General features: G+C 33.0%; 3 protein-coding genes across 4 annotated transcripts; 2 read left to right on the top strand and 1 right to left on the bottom strand.

Annotated features, from left to right (window-relative positions):
- The first annotated feature begins 600 nt into the window (after nt 1-600).
- LOC124922516 (protein GET1-like) lies at nt 601-2,878 on the top strand. Its single transcript, XM_047463248.1, has 7 exons — nt 601-738; nt 827-906; nt 1,649-1,719; nt 2,047-2,117; nt 2,189-2,270; nt 2,364-2,413; nt 2,606-2,878. The coding sequence occupies exons 1-7, from the start codon at nt 631-633 to the stop codon at nt 2,675-2,677; spliced, it is 534 nt and encodes a 177-aa protein (XP_047319204.1). The 5' UTR covers nt 601-630; the 3' UTR covers nt 2,678-2,878.
- Nucleotides 2,879-9,675: 6,797 nt separating this feature from the next.
- LOC124920233 (heterogeneous nuclear ribonucleoprotein H3) lies at nt 9,676-11,225 on the top strand. Of its 2 annotated transcripts, none has more exons than XM_047460675.1 (2): nt 9,676-9,803; nt 10,201-11,225. In XM_047460675.1, exons 1-2 carry the CDS (start codon nt 9,766-9,768, stop codon nt 11,018-11,020), a joined length of 858 nt encoding a protein of 285 aa, XP_047316631.1. In that variant the 5' UTR covers nt 9,676-9,765; the 3' UTR covers nt 11,021-11,225. The 2 variants fall into 2 exon arrangements, with proteins under 2 accessions (XP_047316631.1, XP_047316632.1); XM_047460676.1 differs by having other exon boundaries at nt 9,688-9,803; nt 10,290-11,225.
- Nucleotides 11,226-11,326: 101 nt separating this feature from the next.
- On the bottom strand, nt 11,327-13,570 carry LOC124920231 (serine acetyltransferase 4-like). Its single transcript, XM_047460674.1, has 10 exons — nt 13,230-13,570; nt 12,946-13,143; nt 12,800-12,859; nt 12,606-12,701; nt 12,499-12,523; nt 12,306-12,400; nt 12,021-12,187; nt 11,856-11,929; nt 11,656-11,721; nt 11,327-11,581 (listed from the first exon to the last, which is right to left on the bottom strand). Exons 1-10 carry the CDS (start codon nt 13,374-13,376, stop codon nt 11,529-11,531), a joined length of 981 nt encoding a protein of 326 aa, XP_047316630.1. The 5' UTR covers nt 13,377-13,570; the 3' UTR covers nt 11,327-11,528.
- Between the last annotated feature and the right edge of the window lie 8,607 nt (nt 13,571-22,177).

The raw sequence follows: 22,177 nt of genomic DNA, 5'->3' as shown, positions 1-22,177 counted from the left end.
AACATATATTTACAAATTAATAATATAAATAAATTATTAATAAAGATTGAAGAAGAGATAAAAAATAAATGATTAATAAAGAGAAGAGAGAGAAATTATTAATGATCGGAGAGGTAAATAAAATTTGAAATGTTGAGTCATCATGCTTTGTCAGTCTTCCACCTTAGTTCGCTGCACATTCGCTACAAATCTTTCGCTCTCCTATCATTTATCCCTTATAAACCTCAAGTGTCAACAAAGAATCATTAACATTATTATAATTTACATCACCTCATCTTCATTTTATACTACTTTCATACAAACAATATTTTTTATTTACAAAAATATTTTAATGAACTGTTTTATAAAATAAATATTAAAGTTGTATATTCATATATTATTAGTGTATATGAGTTCCCAACAACATCATAATATATTATTATAATATATTGGTAAAAACTAAATAATCAAAATATCACGTATTTAATTCTCATTTAAAACATTTAAAATTAAAATAAAACTTGAAATATCATAATAGTTATCCAAAATAAAAATAAATAAATAAAGTTGTATTATATATTTGTTTTTGCTAAAATAGATTTTAACTTAAAAAAAAATTAAAAGGGGGCAAGGGAAGAGAAGGAATAAGAAATGGGCGAAAACATGGAAGCGCATGGGAGATCTCTGGCAGCACCGATCATCTTCTTCACTGTTGTATCCTTCCAGATATTCGCCAAATACATCGAACGAAACAAAAAGGTTCAATTTTTATTCTCCAATTCTATCCCCGATTCCCTGTCTCAACAAATGTCATATGTTCTAATCGCATTTTTCTTCCTGTATACAGAGAGGAATGGAAACCGCTTCAGAGACCCAATTGAGAGCAGAAATCAAGCAACTCCATAAGGAAGCGAGTTCATATTCGCAGTAAGTTGTTCCTATGATTTGATTTATCTCCTCAATAGCTGTGTTTGTTACCTGATTTTTCTTTTTAATGGTTTCAAAGTTTATTGATAAGATATTGATGCAGTGGGGAACCCTGTGATTTGGAACTTATTATACTGTTGTTAAGAGGTGGATTCTTTCCCCAAGCCTAGTAAAGAAACTGGAATTTTATTGAGGAGTCTACTATTTTTAGATATGTTCTATGTTGTGATTCTTGCTTGAATTTAAATTTCAAGATGCAATGTAGGGGCCAAAAGTCATTACTGGTTTCAAAGTAGCTCATTTTTTTGGTATGCGTATGCAGCCACATTAACCTGGTTTCAAAGTCATTACTGGTTTCAAAGTAGCACATTTTTTGGTATAATGTATGCGCTTTCTCAAATTTCGATTATGAATAGTTAGATAGATACCTTATTTATAGTTGAAACGAGGCTTGCTATAATCAATCTTTTCTGTTCAGAATACGTATGTTTCTGTTGGTATGTTACTTACTCATTATGGAGCAGCAGGTCAAAGTCATCATTCGTGTAATTTGACTAGACGAACAAGCTTTTAACTGTTTTGATTTTAAATTTGTCTCTTCAATTCTCCAAAATAATAATACCTTAAATATTTGACAGAACTTTAGAATAAAGAGTCATGTGGTTGTCCTTCACCTCCATTCTTGTCTCATTTATTCAACTCGGGATGGGATGTAAAATTATTTCCTTTTGCTTGACGCCAGGCCTTCTACATTTGCACAAGCTGCTAAGCTTCGGAGAACAGCTGCAGCCAGGGAGAGGGACCTTGCAAAAAGTATGCAATTTCTTAGATACAATAATTTTTTCATTTTCCTTTGACATCAGTCTTTGTGCTTCCACTTGATTTACATAAATCATTGTAGGATAAGTCTATGAAGCTGAAGAATGTAAACAAGATAGTTACTAATTGTATTTAATATGAGGAATAATAAGTCTTTTCAATTTAGATTCTTTGGAAGCAGCTTCAAAAGTTGTTGTTGTTGTTGTTGTTGTCGACTTTAGAAGTTACCAAATTATAATGTTAGTATTGCAGTTTGCATTGTTTAGACACTTGTATGTGACAATTTTACATCCATAGCTAACATTTTTAAGTGTCTTGCAGTTCAGGAATCACGGAGCAAGGAACTTAAATCGTCATACTACTCCTATTCGCAAGCTCTGACAATTCTAAAGGTGACGTGGAGCAATTTCATTTTTTTTTCGAATTTTGAACATTCTTAACTTGTTTGTTTGTGAAACAACAGGTATTTATATATTTTGTCATGGTTTTCTGGTTTTGGCGAGTACCTATTGCTGCAGTTCCAAGACAGTTGGTGGAACCCTTTGGTACATTGGTTATCTTATTAGTATGATTTGGGTTTGCATATTAATAAGGCATTTAATGCGATACGCAACCGCATTGTTACATTTTTTTTTCAGGGAAGCTGCTATCTTGGAGAGCTGGTCCACCTTTGAATGACAATCTCATGGTACAATCATTAGTCAATTCTTTTCAAGTTTTTTAAGTTTCATTACAATGAATTGAAAGCCTGAAGATGAACCTAGTTTTTCTAGTTATTACCCACACAATCGAATCCAACAGTACTAAATTTACCGATCCTCTATTGCGTGTGAACACAACTTTGACGATTCTGATGGTCATGCGTTTGACTTTAATGCAGGTGGGAATTGTACCTTGGTTGATTGTTTCTACAAGAGTTGGCAAAATTCTTACTCGCAGAGTCATCAATTAGAAACAATTTGATTTCTTCTTGTTTATTTTGTAGCCTTTTTATACACAATTCAAGCTCCTACAGCTGAATGATTTGATCCTCACAAGTAGTTTATTTCTTTTTAGATTTCAGAGTTATCTTATTCTTTGTAAGAAACTGCAAAATACAGTTTATGTTGTTTTTGTTCTTGATCATATATATCCACCACATATATATATTTTTAATAAATTTCTTATCATGTATCAACATTATTTTAAATAAATAAATTCTGAATAACTATTATATATTTTTGAGGAGATGAGTTTGTTTTTTTTAAATATTAAATTCATTTATAATCATTGATATGTTTGAACTCGTATTAAAATGATTTTGATACAAAGAGTATTAGTATAAATAAATTCAAATCAACTGATTTGTTCAATATTCTAAACACAAAATATAAGCATAATTATGCTTTCTGGAACTATTGCAAAGGGAAAATTTTAATCCATCTTTTGATCAAATAATTGTTTGTTTAATTTATATAATCAAGAGATCAACAAAAGATTATCGCTTGCTTTTAAGTAGAATTGATAATTGATATTGGATTGACAGGTCAGTGTGTTGTTGACCGATATTAAACTGAACTTAACATCATTAATAAACATTATTAATAATTCGAGTCAAAATCTATAACGGGAATATGAACTGTTTATTTATAATTGATCCGATTAACCGAACTCAACTCAACTCTGTGAAAGTTATGAGATTGAGAGATTTAGGGCTTTAAAGAAAGAGATTAGACAAAAGAATGTAACCCTCTCTTAGAGAGTCTGTTCATTTTATATTAACATAATATACAATTAAGTCTTTAACAAACTTAAGTCTTTACAAATAAGTTTTTCATTTTTATAATGTTTTATTTATTACATATTCTTACATCCCTCCCTCAAGATGAATATCTTTCAAATTCATCTTGTCTCTAAGATTGTAAAAAGCTCCATGATCTAAAGGCTTGGTAGAGACATCGGCTTGTTGAACCTTTGAATATACATGTTCGGGTAAAATGAACCCTTGTTTGAAGTGATCTCGAACCACATGACAGTCTATATCGAGGTGCTTTGTCCGTTCGTGGAAAACAAACTGGATTTTCGGCAATGTGAATTGCTGCCTGGTTATCACATCTCAAGGGGATCGACAATTTGACTGGTGTATGAAGATCGTTAAGAAGATATGTAATCCATTTTAGTTCGCAAACAGTTGTGGCCATGCTGCGATATATGCTTCAGCGGAAGACCGTGAAAAGATGTTCTGTTTTTTTGTTTTCCATGATACTAGGGCATTTCCAAGTTTTATGCAATAACCTGTAACAGATCTGCGACTATCGGTGCAAGTCGCCCAATCCGCATCTGAAAAACTCTCAAGTAAAGGATTAGAAACACAAGGATAAAACAACCCCAATGAAGGTGTACCCTTTAGATATCGAACAATCTGTAAGGCAACTTCCCAATGTATTTGAAGGGGGTTGTGCATAAACTGACTTAGTTGTTGGACGCTAAAACAAATGTCGGACCGAGAATTCAAATATATTAATCGTTCAACTAATCTTCTGAACTTTTCTGGTTCAATAAACACATGACTATCAATATCATTAAGTTTAATTTCCTTTGTCATCGGAATACTACTTGGTTTACATCTGGTCATTCCCGTATCAGCTAATATATCAAGAACATATTTGCGTTGATTTACATATAAACCAACATTAGTTCTATGTATTTCTAAACCTAAAAAATAACTAGTTTTTCCAAAATCTTTGATTGAAAATTTTGTATCAAGATATTTTTTTGACATAATTGATTTCTTTTATGTTATCTCCAGCAATAAGTATGTCGTCAACATAAACAATTAAAATAGTAATTGATTTTTCAGTTTTAAGTATAAAAAGACAATTATCATGAATAGATTGAATAAAATCATACTTGATAAGCTGTTTTGAAAATTCCAAATTCCACTGTCGTGAAGCTTGTTTTAATCCATACAAACTTTTATTAAGACGATCAATTGATTCAGTATAACCTTCAGGAGGATGCATATATATATATATATATATATATATATATATATATATATATATATATATATATATATATATATATATATATATATATATATATATATATATATATATATATATGCATATATATATATATATATTCCTCGAGTTCAGCATGGAGAAACGCATTGTTCACATCAAACTGTTGCAAATACCAATTATTAGCAGATGTTAAAACAAATAAAAAAAGTCTTACCGTCACTGTTTTGGCGACTGGCGAGAAGCTATCGTGGAAATCGACCCCATCTTTTTGGTTGTATCATTTTGCCACTGTTCCCTTTGGATTGAGTTTTGTTTTGTAAATCCACCTGCACCTTATTGATTTCTTCCCATTTGGAAGTGGAACTAAATCCCAAGTGTTGTTATTTTTCAAAGCTGTCAATTCTTCTTTCATTGCAGTTTCCCAATGTTTAATTTTTGCAGCTTCTTTATAAGTATGTGGATCTTTAAGTGTTGAAATATTTCCTAAAAATTCTAGGTAATCGGTGTTCATACATTTGGATGAATAAGGAAAAGTGTTTGGTGTGTATGATTTTCCATTGTTAATGTTTGTATTCAGGGCCGGCCCTGAGAAGCCCTAAGATTTTGGGAGTCCTATGCAAATTTAAATTTTTGGGTCCCTAAAATAGTAAAAAAAATAAATTAATTTTAATTAATAAAAAAAAATATAAATAATTACTATATTATAATATGAGACTAAAAAGGAGATAAAAAAGTTATTTTTAGAATATATAAAAGAGGAAAAAATAATATTAATAATATAATATTATTAAATATAAAAAAATTGGGGCCCTATAAAAGTGGGGGGCCCTATGCAAGTGCATTGATTGCCTTACCTCAGGGCCGACCCTGTTTGTATTTGAGTTAACAATGTTATCATTTAACCAAGTTGAATGTTTTCTTTCTCTATTGCTTTTCCTTTGTTCATTTTGAAAATCATTAGATGATTCAGTGTTGTTTAAGGATGAAAAAATAGTTGGTTGAAAATATGCATTTGTGTTATTTTCAAATGAAAAATCAGTTGAGTGATGTTGAAGTACAGGATCAACACTGTATTTTGGAGAAAATCAGTGTTCTAAATGGCGGTAGGCGGTGGTGGAGCGGTAAGTGACTGCCTACTGCCTCGGGTGCCTAGGCGGTGCCTAGACAGTTGAATATAAATATAAATATAATAAAGATGTTTTATAATTATCATTTTACCAAAAATTCAAATTATATTTAAATAAGTAAGTAGATGAGCTGAATAAGAGGTAGATGATCAAAGAGGTAAGGTCAATGAGATAAAAAACGGAGAAGAAGAAGAGAAATAAATTGGAATGTAAAGAGTCGTTTCAAAATTTAAATAGATAGTGGGAGATAAATAATTTTTTATTAAATTTATATATATACTAATATTAGTAATTAATTAATTAAAAATAATAAATAATTAAATAATCTGACCGCTTCATGTATAGGCGGAGAGGTGTTAGACCGCCTACCGCATAGGCGGCCGCCATTTAGAACACTAGAGAAAATGCATCGTCTATGTGAGATGACTCTAATTCTTTATCAGAGTCATCAAAAACAGTTTCTACATTTGAAGATAGTTTCTACATTTGAAGGATTTTGTGTATTTTCTGGTACAAATTTTGTGTTTTTATATGGAAAAATATTTTCATGAAAAATTATGTCTCTAGACACAAGTATGGTTTCATTTGAAATGTCAAAAACTCTATAACCCTTATGTTCTAGAGAGTAACCAATAAACATGCATTTTTTCCTCTTGGTTCAAATTTTGTTTAATGAGAAATGTTGTTTTTGATATAACATAAACATCCAAAAACTTTTAGGTTAGAAAATTTTGGTTTTTGTTTATAAAGTTTATAATATGGACTGTCCCATTTTAAAATTTGTGAAGGAGTTCTATTTATGATGTATGTTGCCATAAAGATTGAAAAAGACCAAAAATGTGAAGGTGTTTGTGCTTGAATCATTAAGGATCTTACAATTTGGAGAAGATGTTGGTGCTTGCGCTCAACCACCCCTTTTTTTTGTGGGGTGTAAGGACAAGACTTTTGATGTAAAATACCATTTCTTTTGAAAAAGTTTGACATTCATTATTTAAAAATGCACTACCATTGTCAGTTCTAACCGTTTTAATTGATGATTCAAATTGTATTTTAATCATGGCATAAAACTTAATAAATGTTTGTGTAACACAATGTTTGGTTTTAATCATGTATGTCCAAGTAAACCTACTATAATCATCTATAATTGTAAGCATATAAGGACAATTAATAAGTGATGTTTCTTTATATGCCCCTCATACATCCATATGAATCAATTCAAAATATTTAATAGTCATAGATGTACTAGAATTGAAGAATAATCTTTTCATTTTAGAGATTGGACAAACATCACAATGAATATTTTCATCTTTATTAAACTGAAAAACATGTTTGAGTGCAACATCAGATAAATGTCCAAGTTTTCTATGAAATAACATGAAATCAGTACATGAATTAGAAACATGTTCTTTTGTAACAGTTTCAATTTCTTCATTATCTAATAAGTAAAGATTTTGAGATAATTCTCCTTTGACGATGATGTTGTTGTCTCTAAGATCCTGCAATAAACATCCAGTAATAGAGAATTAGCATCTAATATTGTTTTTCTTGGAAGTTTAGAAATTGAAATTAGGTTATATGAAAAATCTGGCACATGCATGACATCAAACAGTTTCACTTTATCATTCAGTTTAACAGTTCCAATTTGTTTTACATGTTTAGTTGATCCATCAGGTAAAAATAATGGCACACATTAGCAATATTTCTCACTTCAGTCATGAAACTTAAATTTGAACATATATGACAACTAGCTCCATTATCAATGATCCAAATAGGCTTATTCTTCTTTTTATTATGCATATTTAAGCTACATACACTAGTAAAATTGTTATTAAAAAATTTACCTTCATAATAATTGTCTTTGACTTTTCCTTCAGCAAGTAGTCCTTTCATGACTTCCTTGACGACAACAGCAAACTCAACACTGTTAATCTTGACAGAGGGTTTGGAATAATATTTTGGTTGTTCTTCACCGAATGAAAAAGGAGTATTAACTGCATTTGAAGAATTTCTTGCCTTTTGATCTCTATTCCTCTTCCACCACTCAGGGTAACCAATTAATTTGAAGTACTCTTCTTGATTATGTTCCTCAGTTCTACAATAAGTGCAGTATGAAGATGATGCTCCTTTGATATTATTTTTATTTGCAGACTGTCTTCTTCCTCTGCCTCTATTATTTCTCCCCATATATTGTCCCCTTTGTTGCTCTGAATTATCTTTCATCAGCATAGAAAAATTTTCAGTTTATTCTATCATTAATGACTGAACTTCCCTTTGTCTTTCTATACTCAGCAACATCGCATACACTCGATTAATACTCGGTTTTGGGTCCATAAGAAGTACTTGTTGTCTTGCATGATCAAAATAGTCATTTAGACCCATAAGAAACTGTGTGAGTTTATTAGATGTATCCTGTTGAACTACAAGTTTTGTCATTCTACAACAACAAGGCGTTCTTGGATCACAATCACAACATGGTAATGGCTCCAAGACCATGAGCTCATCTCACAGTTTCTTAATCTTAGAATCATATTTTTTAATTGAAAAAGTACCTTGTCGTAGATTGTTTATTGCCTTCTAAATCTGAAAAGATTGTGGGCCATTATTTTCTTGATATCGCTCTTTGATATCAATCCACAAATCCAAAACAGTGGTAGTTGATGAATAGTTACCCTTTATTTCTTCAGAAACAGTGTTCAAGATCCAAGATCGTACTAAGCAATCTACCTTTTTCCACTGATCAAATTGTTCAGCATCTTTTGGAGCTACTAATGATCTGTCTATTAACCCTAATTTTGACTTTGCTTCTAGTGCTAACGATGTAGTTTTCACTTTTATAATGTTATATTTATTACATATTCTTATCAACTCGAATCCAACAAAATGTAATTAATATCATATTTATTTATTTTAAATTAAAATTAGATTAACACAAAATAACAATGAAACTAAATCACAAATTCTTTTTAATAAATAAATATGTAAACTCTTACAATTTAACGATTTTTCAAAAAAGGTTAACAAGTCTGTTGATTTTAAGTAAACTCTTAAATATGTAAACAATTACGAGTTTATAAATAATTTCAATTGATTTTACAATTCTATACTATTTTACGTTAAAAAATAAATTTATATTTATAAATTAAAAAAATTATTATTTATTCAAATAAATTGATTATTATAATTAATTTTATAAATATATTTTTTTAGAGTGTTATTTACTTATTATTATGTTTTATTAATTTTATATTTAAATATATAAATTTCTAAAATTAACTAGGTATAAAATAATTAATTATATATATAAATAATAATAATAATAATAATAATAATATATATCTAATATTTTTAAAATTAAATTCTTACGATTTTAAATAAACTCTAGACTTTATGAATTAAAACTGCCTACCAATTTTACTTAAACTCTCAATTTTGTCTGCCTTACTTACCATATATATATATATATATATTAAAATTAATAAAAATAATTTTATTTATAAATTTAATGATTAAAGGTGAATGATTTAAAAATATTGAGAAAAATATATAATTTAAAAAAATAATTTTTAACTTTTTGGTGAGATTGGTTCATATAAATACATAGGTTAATGGTTGTTTAATAATATCATATTCTAAATAATATATATATATATATATATTTTTTTTTTCTGTTATAATATTTTCACGTTATTTTGTACAACAGTTCAATAATTTATTTATTTTTTGACAAAATAAATAAATTATTATTTTAAAAGATCATAAAAATATAATAAAATAAGCTTAAATGTGCATATGCCTCTTTACATGCTAGTTTACCAAACCCTAGCTTATTATTTGTCTCTGTCTCTCTTTCTCTTACACTCTCTCTGCGCACATCATCAAGATTTGTGGAGGATTTTCTTTCCCCTAAAATGGATCGTTTTGGAGGAGGCATGTACGGTGCCAGAGGGTAAGCTCTATTTTGTCTTTGATTTCTTTCTATTTCTTAATCATGCCTTCTAGCTTCGACCCTTTGATTTATATTCGATTTGTTCTACTTTTTGCCGTTGATCTTAATTATTTGTCTTCATGGAGTGATTCGGGTTTCTTGACCTTTTCTTCTATTGTTTTGATGGGATGCGGGAATACTTGACCGAGTTTCCTGAATTAGTGTTTAATTTCTCTATTATCAAGTTTAGGGCATGAGTTTATAAGAGGGACTGTAATGTTAGGCGTTCGATCGTTTTTCTCAATCTTTTCATAGTGATTAGGCAATGACACAAGTGGGTTGACCCGGGTTTTGGTTTTTATTAACAAGGTTGAGTGGGGGATTTTTGTTTTTTTTTTTTGGGTATGAATTATTGAAGGGCGATGTTGGGAAGCGGGGGGGTTTCTGAAGGGTACGAGGTTGGATCAAAGAGACAAAGAATGATCGAATCAAATCCCTACTTCGCAGTGAGCAGCAGTTCAAGCATGTTCCAGCCTTATGGAGTTGGAATTGGATTCAGGCCAGTTATGTTCCCTGCTGTTCGTTTGAGAGGTCTTCCTTTCAACTGCAGTGAAATTGACGTCTACAAGTTCTTCGCTGGACTCGATATCGTCGATGTATTGCTAGTCACTAAAGACGATTCCTTCACAGGAGAGGCTTTCGTTGTCTTTGCAGGACCCATGCAATCTGAAATGGCACTTCAAAGAAATCGTCAAAACTTGGGGAAAAGATACATTGAAGTTTTTGGATGCAAGAAATCCGATTATTACAATGCTGTTGCTAATGAGGTCGGGCAAGATGGAAGTTATGACGATGATAACCACCCCCATAACCGTCGCCGCGGTTCAAACCCACCACCGCCACCACCACAGGCCAGACCAAAGCTGACCCAAGACAAGGAAATTCTACCTTATACAGAAGTTTTAAGGCTGCGAGGTCTTCCATTCTCTGTAACGAAAACTGATATAATTGAGTTCTTTGAAGACTTCAATCTGGGAGAAGATAAGATATATATTGGTTGTCGCCCTGATGGGAGAGCAACTGGAGATGCTTATGTGGAGTTTTCTTCTGTTGATGAGGCTAAGAGTGCGATGCGGAAGGATAAGATGTTGATTGGATCGAGGTACGTCGAATTGTTTCCTTCTGTGCCTGATGAAGCTAAGAGAGCTGGTTCGGGCTCAAGATCCAGACGCAGCTGAGTTTATCTTTAGTGTTGGTTTGTTCTACAGATATATATTCTTTTCTTTTCACATTTTAGTGTTAGAAAAGCTTTTATTTTTGTTTGTAACAAAACTTGAATGATGGATTTTGTTGTCTTGTGCATTCTGTAACAAGGATGTTCTACACATGTTACTAGTTGACTTTGATATCCAATCATTCGGTTTTTAGTGCAACATTTTTCTTTTTATTGCTACATTATGTTTTTTTGTAACAAGTTTTTATTCGCATTAAATTCATAATCATGCAAGAAATCAAGTGCTTAGGAAAGGAAAAAGAATGCTGTCTTTCATAAAACTAATAACATTTTCAGCTTGAAAATCATTACATAACATAATTGTTGTATCTTGCATTTGTAGACATAACAGAGCAAGAGTTGTTGCATATGAATTAGCTAAACACTAATTTAATGCTGTCTGAAAATCAAACATTGGTTGATTTGGTACCAAATCTGCTGATTTAAATAGTGTGATTCATACATATATAAACTCAGGGCTCTTCTCTTATGATGCCGCCATTGTTTCTTTGAAGCTTGGATGATCCTATACAGTTTTGGACAACATTAGCATCAAGAAACTGTTTTAGTTCCTTTTCTGGACAAAAGGATGGGACTTACCAACAGAGTCCCTCTCAGCTTGATTATCAGCATCAGCTGCATGCTCAAAGAACTCTTTGCTTGCATCTGCAACATAGCCAATAATAAACTCAAGAACCCTACTACCACAAAAACATGTTTTTTTTTTTTGTTCTTTCAACTAATTCGATTGTTTCAATGTAAAGGTTCATTTTTTGTTTTATCATAGATTATTCACTTACCATGCCTCATTGTTAGGGATGGATCTTTCTCATCCACATAGCCTATAATAGTTGCTGGTATTCCTGCCACCATGCTTTTAATCAAAAAGCATCAAACAAAACAAAAGATACATCATCCTCATCAAGAAATCAATAATCTTAATTCTTGTTTGTATTTTGCTCTACCTGTGAGGAGGGACATCCTTCAAGACTAGCGAACCAGCAGCTACCAAAGCGCCTTCGCCTATTTTTATATTCCCTAGAATTATAGCACTTGCTCCAATTAGCGCACCTTGCCCTACTTTTGGGTGACGATCACCCAGTTCCTTTCCAGTTCCACCTAGGGTCACTCCCTGTTTTCATGTCAAATGATAGAAATCATATCAAGGACATGAATTTGACTTCATTTTCATTTTGGAAATATCTGAATTTAGTCCGACTCAGATCCAGATAAGCATAAAAAATACTCACTTGCATCAATGAAACTCGATTTCCTATAACTGCTGTTTCACCAATAACAACACCCGTACCATGATCCAACAAAATTCCTTCTCCAATTATTGCAGCTGCAGGTAGTCCGCTCAATCCAGACACAAAAGCACAGCACATATTATACATTGAATTGATTTTTTTTTGTAAGACTCGGGTAAAAAGCAAGCAATACCTGGATGTATGTCAACTCCAAAAACCTGAGAAAGAAAGAAAATACATATGTAAAGGGGAAATGACTAAACTTGAGCAATAGGCATGTATTCATGGAATCAAAATCACCTCACTAATTCGGCTTTGTAATGCCAATGCTAACACCTTGCGACCCATCCTCCACAATGCGTGTGCTACTCGATACACTTGCAAGGAATGGTAACCCTAAATCATTTTCAAGGTCTTAGTACTAGTTTTCCTTTAGTGGATACTGAATGATTGGAGGGTAATGGTATTGGTATTATAATGAATGAAATATATACCTTTAGATATAAGAGTGCTGAGCAATATGACAAACAGGAAGGATCCCTGTCTTTAAATGCCTGTATTTCAAGGAAACACAGGCATATGATCAAACACTCATATCAATTCATGGGCATAGAAAAGTTTTAATTTTATCTTTTCTTACCTGGACATCAAGGCGAATTGATCTCCGAATACCTTCATCTTTCAACATTACATCATTGAATATGTCCATAAGTTGTGTAGCCAAGAGTGTAGGACTCTGAAGCCGATTGGCAAGTACAAAACCCAATGCCCTTTCTAGAGAATCATGACACAAAATACTTGCATACAAGAAACTACTCAAAATTGGCTCCTTCTCTGCCTGAAACATTATTATTATGAGGTCTTACTGTCAAAACCCAATGATCTAATCTATCTAAAAGTGACTGTATGTAATCAGAAAGATACCTCGAGCCTAGCCTCTTCCATGATTGCATCCCATATAGGATCATAGACGTGATGACCCGAATCGACAATTTGAAACGGTGGAGCTGGGTCGTGTTTCTGCAGCCCTATGGCGTATACGGGGAAGACCTTTTCCAACATGAATTCCATTTATATGGAATCCAAAACGCTAAAGATAGACTGACTATCTATACCTCTACATCTCCTTCAATTAGAATTAGCAAGTAGATCATGGGTTCTTCTCAGACAGGGTTCAGGCTAGGGTTTCCAGTATCAAGATATGATTTTGTTGTTTATATCGCGGTCGCCGTCGTTATCGCCGTCGCGAGTGGTCTGTAAAATTTATAGCTGTGATTGTTCCTGATCTATTCGTGGGCATGACAAGGACAGATTGGGGATTTAGAAAAAGGACAAAGGTCATGCACAACATAAAATTATAGTTCAGTGCCGCTAAATATGTGCATGGACAATCCTGCCCTTTCATAATTATATAACTCTTTTATTTTAGGGAAAATAATAGTCACTACACTAATAGTCACTAAACAATTGCCTACTACTTTTGTCGGGTCGGGTACTGTTCTATTAAAAAAAATGAAAAATTTTGTATTTATTTTTTTAAAAACTCCTAATCAACATAAATTTGAATATGATTTCGTATACATTACATTTTTTTTTTAAGACATTCCAACCCTATTCAAACTTTTAAACTTGTATATTTTGAAAAATACTCAATTTAAAACACAAATATATTCAAATTGATAAACTATATAAAAAATTATTTATTATGAAGTTTTTTAAAAATAAATACAAAATTTGTCTCTATTCAAAATTTCTCAAATATTTGTTGAATTACATATTGTTTTAGTCACTCAAACCAATTTTAACAGATTAGATCGAAGGTATAAATCTCGAAAACAATATTTAATTAAAAAAATAATACGTATAAGATGTCTTTAAATATTATTTTATTTTAAAACGTGACAAATTAATTAAGAAAACAAAAACGATAAGTTAAAATACATTGATGTACATTTTGTCCATTTAAGAAAAAAACATCGAACCGACTAAAACTTTGATAGTTCAAATTCAATATGAGATTATTCAAATTTTGATAAAAATGATCCAAAGTTATTAAAAATTAAAATAATCTTATTTTTATTAAATATTAAAAAAAATATTTTAATAGTTAACTTAAAAGAAAACAAGCTTAAATATAAAATATTTTATATATTTTATTTTGTTAAATTTAAAATTTAAATATATTAGAAAAAGAAAGTAAAAATCCCAAATAAGCTAGACTTAAATAAAATGAGGGCCACGTGAAGGGTAGGCAGGGAGGTTTGTCGATTGTGATTTTATTCTCTTAATGAGTAATTATGAATCATGATTACGTACGTGGACGCAAAGAAGACTAGGAACGCCTCTCTTCGCTTTTATTTTTATTTTTATTTTAAACCCATCATATTATATTTATATTTATGCGCAACCGCTCTTTTATATATATTCTTTATTTCCTTCAATTTTTTTTATTTTTTTAAATTAATGATAGTATATAGAAAAAGAATAATGATATAGAGTGATTTTCCAAATAACTGAGGGTGAAAAAAAAGATCGTAGCGCCTACGGAAATTCTAGGTCGGGCATAAAATTCCCTGGTGGGGCTTAAAGAATTGTTCGGTCCTAAGTTAGTCTTGGGCTAATATTCCTCTGTCCTGGGTTAGGGAATAACATCCCTTGGTTTAGGGTGCGAAGTGTTTTTTGTCCTGCGTTAGACTTGGGTTAGGTTTCTTGGTCTTAAAGAACATTAAACTACATGTTTGATGATTTCGATTGAGACCACAATCTTTTGATCCATGGGCACAAGAAGCTTCATATGGTCTTAGAGATCATTTATAACATTATCCTAATGTGTCATTCGATCAGGATGATGTTCCATTCAACTCAAATAGTTTTGAGATAAAAAACAAGTTATTGGTTTCTAAGTTTTAATGAAGCATAATGAGCTTTTCAATAGTTTTCTTATGCTTCGTATGGTTGAATGAAGCCAAAACATGAACACGACTATTCGTTTTAACCAATTCAATAACTAAAATTTTTATTATTATAAAAAATTAGTTTTTGATCAAACATGATCGAGATGACTTGAAAATGGTTCAAATATGTTTCCAACATATTTAGAAACATGTTGGACAACTTTCTGGGTTGATTCTCTTGAGTAATTACTCAAAAATAGAAACTCAATTTTGAAAAATTTTAAAATCAAATTTAGGTGTTTCTGATTTAAGTTAATTGATTCGGTTTTGTTTCAACAGAAATCTTATAAATGATCATAAGATCGTTTTCCAATCAAGAAATCAAATAATCGGACAATATATGAAACTCACAAAACTGAAATATAAAAAAATCGATTCAAACTGGTAATTCGAATTACAGTGTGATTGAAAGTTTACTTAGAGTTGGAGAATACTCCTTAACTCTTATGGAGGTTCCTAAATGCCTGAATTAGAACCTTACAACCTTATATGAAATTTACAAAATTTCAGAAAAGCTTGAAGAGCTTAATGACAGATTTATGTTCGGGCTTGATTGAGAGGGGGATAATAGATCTCTTGCCTTTGATTTTCCTAGAGGGGGCTATTTATAGCCCTAAAGTCGGTTCATTGACCAAATGAATCAGATTAAGTCAAAAAGGCATTGATGATCTTTTGTTTGATTTTCGACCAGTTGCATGTATAGGTAATGATGTAACCTAAATGTGTAGGGGGAATGATCACCGGAGTAGGGTGATCATTTCACCTTTTGAACGAAATCAAAATGTGAAGAAACGACAAAGTTTCATCTTTGAAAAATCAAAGATGGAAGCTTGTTCTTATCTGGTTCGTCGGTGCGAGGACGAAGACAAACTAGGCGAAACGACGTCGTTTCGGGCGAAAAATCGAACGCATGACGTACTGGTGAAAAAGGGGTCAAAACGAGAGTAAAAACTCTCGATTTTGACCCTATAACTTTCGGTATAGACACATTACCGAAAGTTTTGGTAACTCTCGCCATCCCTCGGTATTAACTCTTTCGTTAAAAACAATTGGGCATTTACCTAGAGATATCGTAGAGTTTTCGGTTTAGATACCCTAGAGTAAAACCGAAAGTTAATTGAAAAACTTTCATTTTTTCCACAAAGAGGAAAACCGAGAGTTTTACAAATAACTCTCGGTTTTACACCTTAGGGAAGAACCGAAAGTTTTCTATTAACTTTCGGTTTTTCCATTTGAAGAAAACCGAGAGTTAATTAGAAAACTTTCGGTTTTTCCACAAAGAGGAAAAACGAAAGTTTTCATATAACTCTCGGTTTTTCCATTAGAAGAAAATCGAGAGTTAATTAGAAAACTTTCGGTTTTCCTCTTTGTGGAAAAACCGAAAGTTTTCTAATTAACTCTCGGTTTTTCTTCAAATGGAAAAACCGAGAGTTATATGAAAACTTTCGGTTATACTCCTACGGTGAAAACCGAGAGTTTTCTAATTAACACTCGGTTTTCTTCAAATGGAAAAACCGAAAGTTTTACATAACTCTCGGTTTTTCCATTTGAAGAAAACCGAAAGATTTCAATATTACTTTCGGTTTTTTCCTGTAAAATTTTAAAAATATGCTGATTATTTTGCTCACAACCAAAACCTGTTTAGCCAAACCAATATATCAATAATAAAAGAAATGACACATACATTAAACGATCACATTAAATGATCATTATCATTACAAAATTCGCAACCAAACTAATAATCCGAACAATCTGTTATAAATTCAAATTGACACAACTACTAATGAAAACATGTTTTGAATCGAAACAACCAATGAAAACGTACAAGAATTAGCTTGTGGGGGGAGGAGGTGGTTGTTTCCTCATAAACAATTCGATTCTCTCCATTCTTGCATTCATCTCTATTCTCCCTCTCCATTCTTGTCACAATTTCTTCCTTTTCCGCTTGCATTTCTTGAATTGTGCGCATTCTTTCTTCATCCATATTCTCTAGTTTCTCCAGCTTGAGCGCCATTCTTTGATTCTCTTCAAACAATCGCTCATTGTTTCGTTGTGAACTATTTCCACTTCGACGATCCTCACGAAAGTGTGTGGGCTGGACGCCTGATCCCATTCTGAACACTACCCCGTGTTTTTGTTGTCCGAACACCCTCTCCGTCAATTCAAAATCAGATATTCCAGGTTCGTTACTAAGAACCTCCTCCATCTCAACCTGCACAATTGAAATAAAGTATCATTTCTATAATAAAAAACTAGGCATATTCAATTCACTTACAATTTTCTCTTGCACGTGTTCGTCCAGGACGGGTGTTGGGTTTTCTTTTGTCGGTTTTAGGGTACGGGTCCTCTTGAATACTTCAATGACAGACGATGCTCGTCCTATTTCAATCGCCTGTTGAAATAAATGATTTATATAATTAATAACAATCTTTAGATTAAGTTATTACAAATAATGTACTTACCAACTCTTCTTCAATTTATGCAAACGGTCTACTTCCCGTATGATGTGGGAATTTCAGCTTCTTCCTGTTAATCATATTTGTACGACTGTTTTGCTGTATTTGAAATAAAAATGAAGTTAGATTAATTAATATCAACTTTTATTTGAATTATGAAACCGTACCTTAAATTTTTCCGTGAGGAAATGGTTGCGACACACAAACTCCCAATCATCTCGATCGTAGTCTGGTGGAGGATTAGCCAGTACCGCCGCCTCGTCTCCTTTGTGGACGTGGATATATGACTTGTTCAAATCTGACCGCCATCTATCCCATATTTGCTTGGCGTGTTCCAATCCGGTCTTTCGAAATGAATCAATGGAACCATTAGTAGCTTCGAACGGATCCTGAAAAAAGTAACATTCAAATGTTAAAAATAATTATTTAATGAGTAATGTATAATCAATTAATAAGTATTACCTTGATAGCAGTCCAAAGTGAATCCAATTGGTCTGCACTTAATGCCTTCCACTTTAGAAGACAGTGTGAGACGGCTGCAGGGTCCCGGATAATCGACCCCACATGTCTAGACCACCGCGTTCTTCCCACGTCTGCACCGCCTGACTTCCCATCTCTCTCTCTAAAAGTAAGAGGAATCCTTGTCTCCGCTACCCTCTTAGACAGCGCAATATTCTTGTTCTTCTCCCGTCTCCTGCGGGCAGAAGATTCTTCAAAATTATCAAAATCATAATTAGATATTTGAATCAATTGAAATAATAACTAATTTGTAAACGAGTTACTTGTCGATGATGGGTCGGGAGTGGAACCGTGCTCCTCCTTGTCATCCTCCTCGTTAGGCTCTTCGAGACCCTCGTCTTCAGCCTCATCGTCATCCACCATATCAACAAACGTGCTCTCTATAAACTCTTTGGCCTCCGTAGCTTCAACATCCTCGTCTGTTGGGGGAGCAATAACTATCGAGACCACAACAATAGGTGGTTCGTCTCTAGAAGACGATCCTCAAAGCCTTAAATTCTCTAATTGGGCTAGTAAGTTCTGGTATGACTTTAACAATTTGCTGGGTGTTTTCCTCATACTCTTCCAAGTTTCTTTACGACCTTCAGACATTCTTAATGCATATCATTAATAAATGAGCGAATAATTGAAATGAAGTAGTAATAAGAACGAATATAAAGTAAAAAACATAAATCTACCTAATTAATTAATCTGAACAATATGTCTGTAAACCGCGGTTTTATTTTTGTCACAATCTTCTAACCGGGTCGGGCTGACATATCAGGGACGTAGAATACTTGTTTCGCTTGACTCGCCAATATATACGGGTCTTGACTTTGGGTTTTCAAAATTCGGTTTACATTTACACTTACGAAGCCATATTTATCCACTTTCACTCCTAGTTCCCCCGAGTGTGTATCAAACCACTTACACTTGAATAAAACAACTCGTTCGTGAGAAAAGTATTGTACTTCGATTATATCCGTTAAAACTCCGTAGTATGACATAGTTTCAGACCCGTTGTACCCCTCAACAACCACCTCACTATTTTGAGTGGTCAAACCTTCGTCGTGTTTTTCTGTACATAATTTGTATTCGTTTACTTTACACCAAACATACATAGACGAGTACATACTTGGACCTTCTCCTAAGATCTTAAGGTCTCTTGATATGTCGTTAAATTCTGCTAAATGGGCGACCTATATATGTATCCGAAATGAAGTTGTTAAAATGAATAAAAACAGTTAGGATATATGGTTTATAATTTACTCACTCGATGCTTGAAATAGGCGGTAAACGTTTCTCCACTGGACTCGTTGTTATTGCAATACTACATATAATCTCTGCAAATAGATCGAATATTAAATAGCACACTCTTTAATGCTAATTAATAACAGCTTCATATAATCTTACATGTAAAAAGGTTCTGCTTCGGGACAATTTTTCAAAATGTAAGAATGAGCTGTCACTCGATCGATATAATCCAAGTTGTATATTTTTCCGTTAGATAGGTCTTCCAACGATGCAAATATTGAAATGCCCGAGATTTCAGGTTGTGCATTTTCTTGCTCTTCTTCCTCCATATACCTGGCACATAAACTAATACTATCATTAACAAGATAGCTCTCGCTTATAGAGGCTTCGGAGTGGTTATTATTCCGCAAATATCTTTTCATTGTACCCATGTAATGTTCAAACGGATACATCCATCGATACTGAACAGGTCCTCCAAGCAAAGCCTCAAATGACAAGTGAACCAGGAGATGCATCATGATGTCGAAGATTGACGGCGGAAAAATTATTTCAAATTTGCAAAAGTGTCAATGTAATATCCATGTACAATTGTTCGAGGTCCTCTTGAATCAACTCTTTAAAGCACAACAACCGAAAGAAACGAGACAAATTTACTAACGCATCATACACATTATCTGGAAGTAATCCACGAGTTGCTAAAGGAATAAGATATTCCAATAAAATATGACAATCATGACTCTTTAATCCCGAAATCTTTTTCTCTTCCAAATTTACACAACTGTCGATATTTGAGCAAAAACCATCAGGCAACTTGAGATCTTTCAAGAAGTTACAAAGACGTTTTTTATTTTCGGATGTTAAAGTGAAAGGCACTTCTGGATAATGAACAATTCCTTCATCATTTATAGGATGTAACCATGATTTTATGCCTTAGAGTTGTAAGTCTTTACGGGCTTTAGGACCATCCTTAGTCTTCTCTTTCACATTCATTATTGTTCCCAACACGCTATCACAAATATTTTTCTCAATATGCATCACATCCAAATTATGTCTCAATAATAGTGATTTACAATAAGGCAAATGGAAGAAAATGCTAAGTTTGTTCCAATTGTCTCCCCGCGTTTCATGATATATCTTGGTTTTCTTGCTCAGATTCGTACTAAGAATTATGTCTTCTAGGTCTCGTGCTTGCTCGTAACTTTCTTGCCCCGTTAACAATCTAGGGGGCTCTCTATAATCAGTTCGACCATCAAACGACTCTTTATCCCTTCTGTATTTGTGCTTTGGTGGAAGGAAGCGTCTATGACCCAAGTAACATTGTTTGGAACCATGAACCAATCGAAGAGATATTGTGTCGTTGTTACAACAAGGACAGGCGAATTTACCTTTCGTACTCCAGCCTGATAAATTAGCGTAGGCAGGAAAGTCGTTAATGGTCCATAACAACGCCGCTCGCATGTTAAAGTATTGCGAGGTGTGTGCATCAATTGCATCTCCCGAACTCTTTGGACCCGGAATTAACATAGATAAAATAAATTTGCTAGAATCCATGCAAGTAGTGGGTGACACATTATAAGGAACGAGAATAACTGGCCAAACAATATATGATTTTTTCCCATTTGCAAATGGTTGAAACCCATCGCTTGATAAACCCGGTCTTACGTTTCGAGATTCCGACGCAAAATCTTTATAATTTTCATCAAACGTTTTCCAAGTTAAGGAACCAGCGGGATGTCTCAACGTATCACTATCAACTCTTCCTTCTTTATGTTATCTCATCATTGGAGCCGTTTTTGAGGACATGTATAGTCTTTGCAGTCTTGGTATTAAAGGGAAATATCTCAACACCTTTTTTGGAATGAATTTCCCATTTTGCTTCTCTCAAACTGTCCCACTTGTTTGGTCGACTTTCCATCTTGAAAGACCGCAAACTCTGCAAGAATCTTCATTCTTGTCGTCCTTCCAAAATAGCATACAGTTGTTCTTTCTTGTCATATTTAAGCCTGATATCAGTAATGAATTTTTTACTTTCGTAGTATGAGTTTGGCAATGGAGCGTCAATCGGTAATATGTAGTCTTTAAGAAGACGCAGCAACATGTCGAACGAAGAATTTGTCCATTGACATACATTTTTTATGTGAAGTAGTTTCATTTGTGCTGATGATTTCGTTATTCGAGCACCTTCATACAATGGCCGTTTGCAATCATCAAGCAATTTATAAAATCTATGCGCATCTTCGACTGGTTCATCGTTGTTCGGGACATCATTAACGTTGGGGAACATATCGTTTATAAATTCGTGCATATAACGTTCTTCATTGACCTCTTCATTAACTGTATTATTCATCTTCGGTCTCGCATCGTTGAATTCCGGCACGGCATCCTCTGACTGATCATCGTCATCATCATCATCATCATCGAAGTCATCGACATCTTCATCGACATCGTCATTAACCACTTGAGTAGTACGTCTCTTTTCTCTATGAAAATACCAATACTCATAATGAACATTTATTCCATAAATGATGAGGTGAGTCTTCACTTCGTCTATTTCCATAAACGGCGTGTTCAAGCATTTCACACAGGGACATTTCACGGTTTGTCGGGATGTATTCCTAACAACATACTCGAGGAATTTGTCAACACCTTCCTCGTAATCTGGATGATCTCGACGTAAGGTCATCCAACTTTTATCGGGTACTTCCATATT

This window comes from Impatiens glandulifera, chromosome 1, assembly GCF_907164915.1.
Source record: "Impatiens glandulifera chromosome 1, dImpGla2.1, whole genome shotgun sequence".
Classification (NCBI taxonomy): domain Eukaryota; kingdom Viridiplantae; phylum Streptophyta; class Magnoliopsida; order Ericales; family Balsaminaceae; genus Impatiens; species Impatiens glandulifera.
The sequence above is the reverse complement of the archived record's forward strand: the minus strand, read 5'-3'. Positions and strand labels throughout refer to the sequence as shown.

Bases quoted from the DNA above. Each gene is read 5' to 3' on its own strand.
- LOC124922516 (XM_047463248.1), top strand. From the start codon at position 631: ATGGGCGAAAACATGGAAGCGCATGGGAGATCTCTGGCAGCACCGATC. The intron at 2,118-2,188 runs GTGACGTGGAGC...GTGAAACAACAG, and splicing joins AAGCTCTGACAATTCTAAAG to GTATTTATATATTTTGTCAT. The intron at 2,414-2,605 runs GTACAATCATTA...ACTTTAATGCAG, and splicing joins CTTTGAATGACAATCTCATG to GTGGGAATTGTACCTTGGTT.
- LOC124920231 (XM_047460674.1), bottom strand. From the start codon at position 13,376: ATGGAATTCATGTTGGAAAAGGTCTTCCCCGTATACGCCATAGGGCTG. The intron at 12,702-12,799 runs GTATATATTTCA...AAAATGATTTAG, and splicing joins CAGCACTCTTATATCTAAAG to GGTTACCATTCCTTGCAAGT. The intron at 12,188-12,305 runs GTGAGTATTTTT...ACATGAAAACAG, and splicing joins ATCGAGTTTCATTGATGCAA to GGAGTGACCCTAGGTGGAAC.
- LOC124920233 (XM_047460675.1), top strand. From the start codon at position 9,766: ATGGATCGTTTTGGAGGAGGCATGTACGGTGCCAGAGG. The intron at 9,804-10,200 runs GTAAGCTCTATT...GAATTATTGAAG, and splicing joins GGCATGTACGGTGCCAGAGG to GGCGATGTTGGGAAGCGGGG.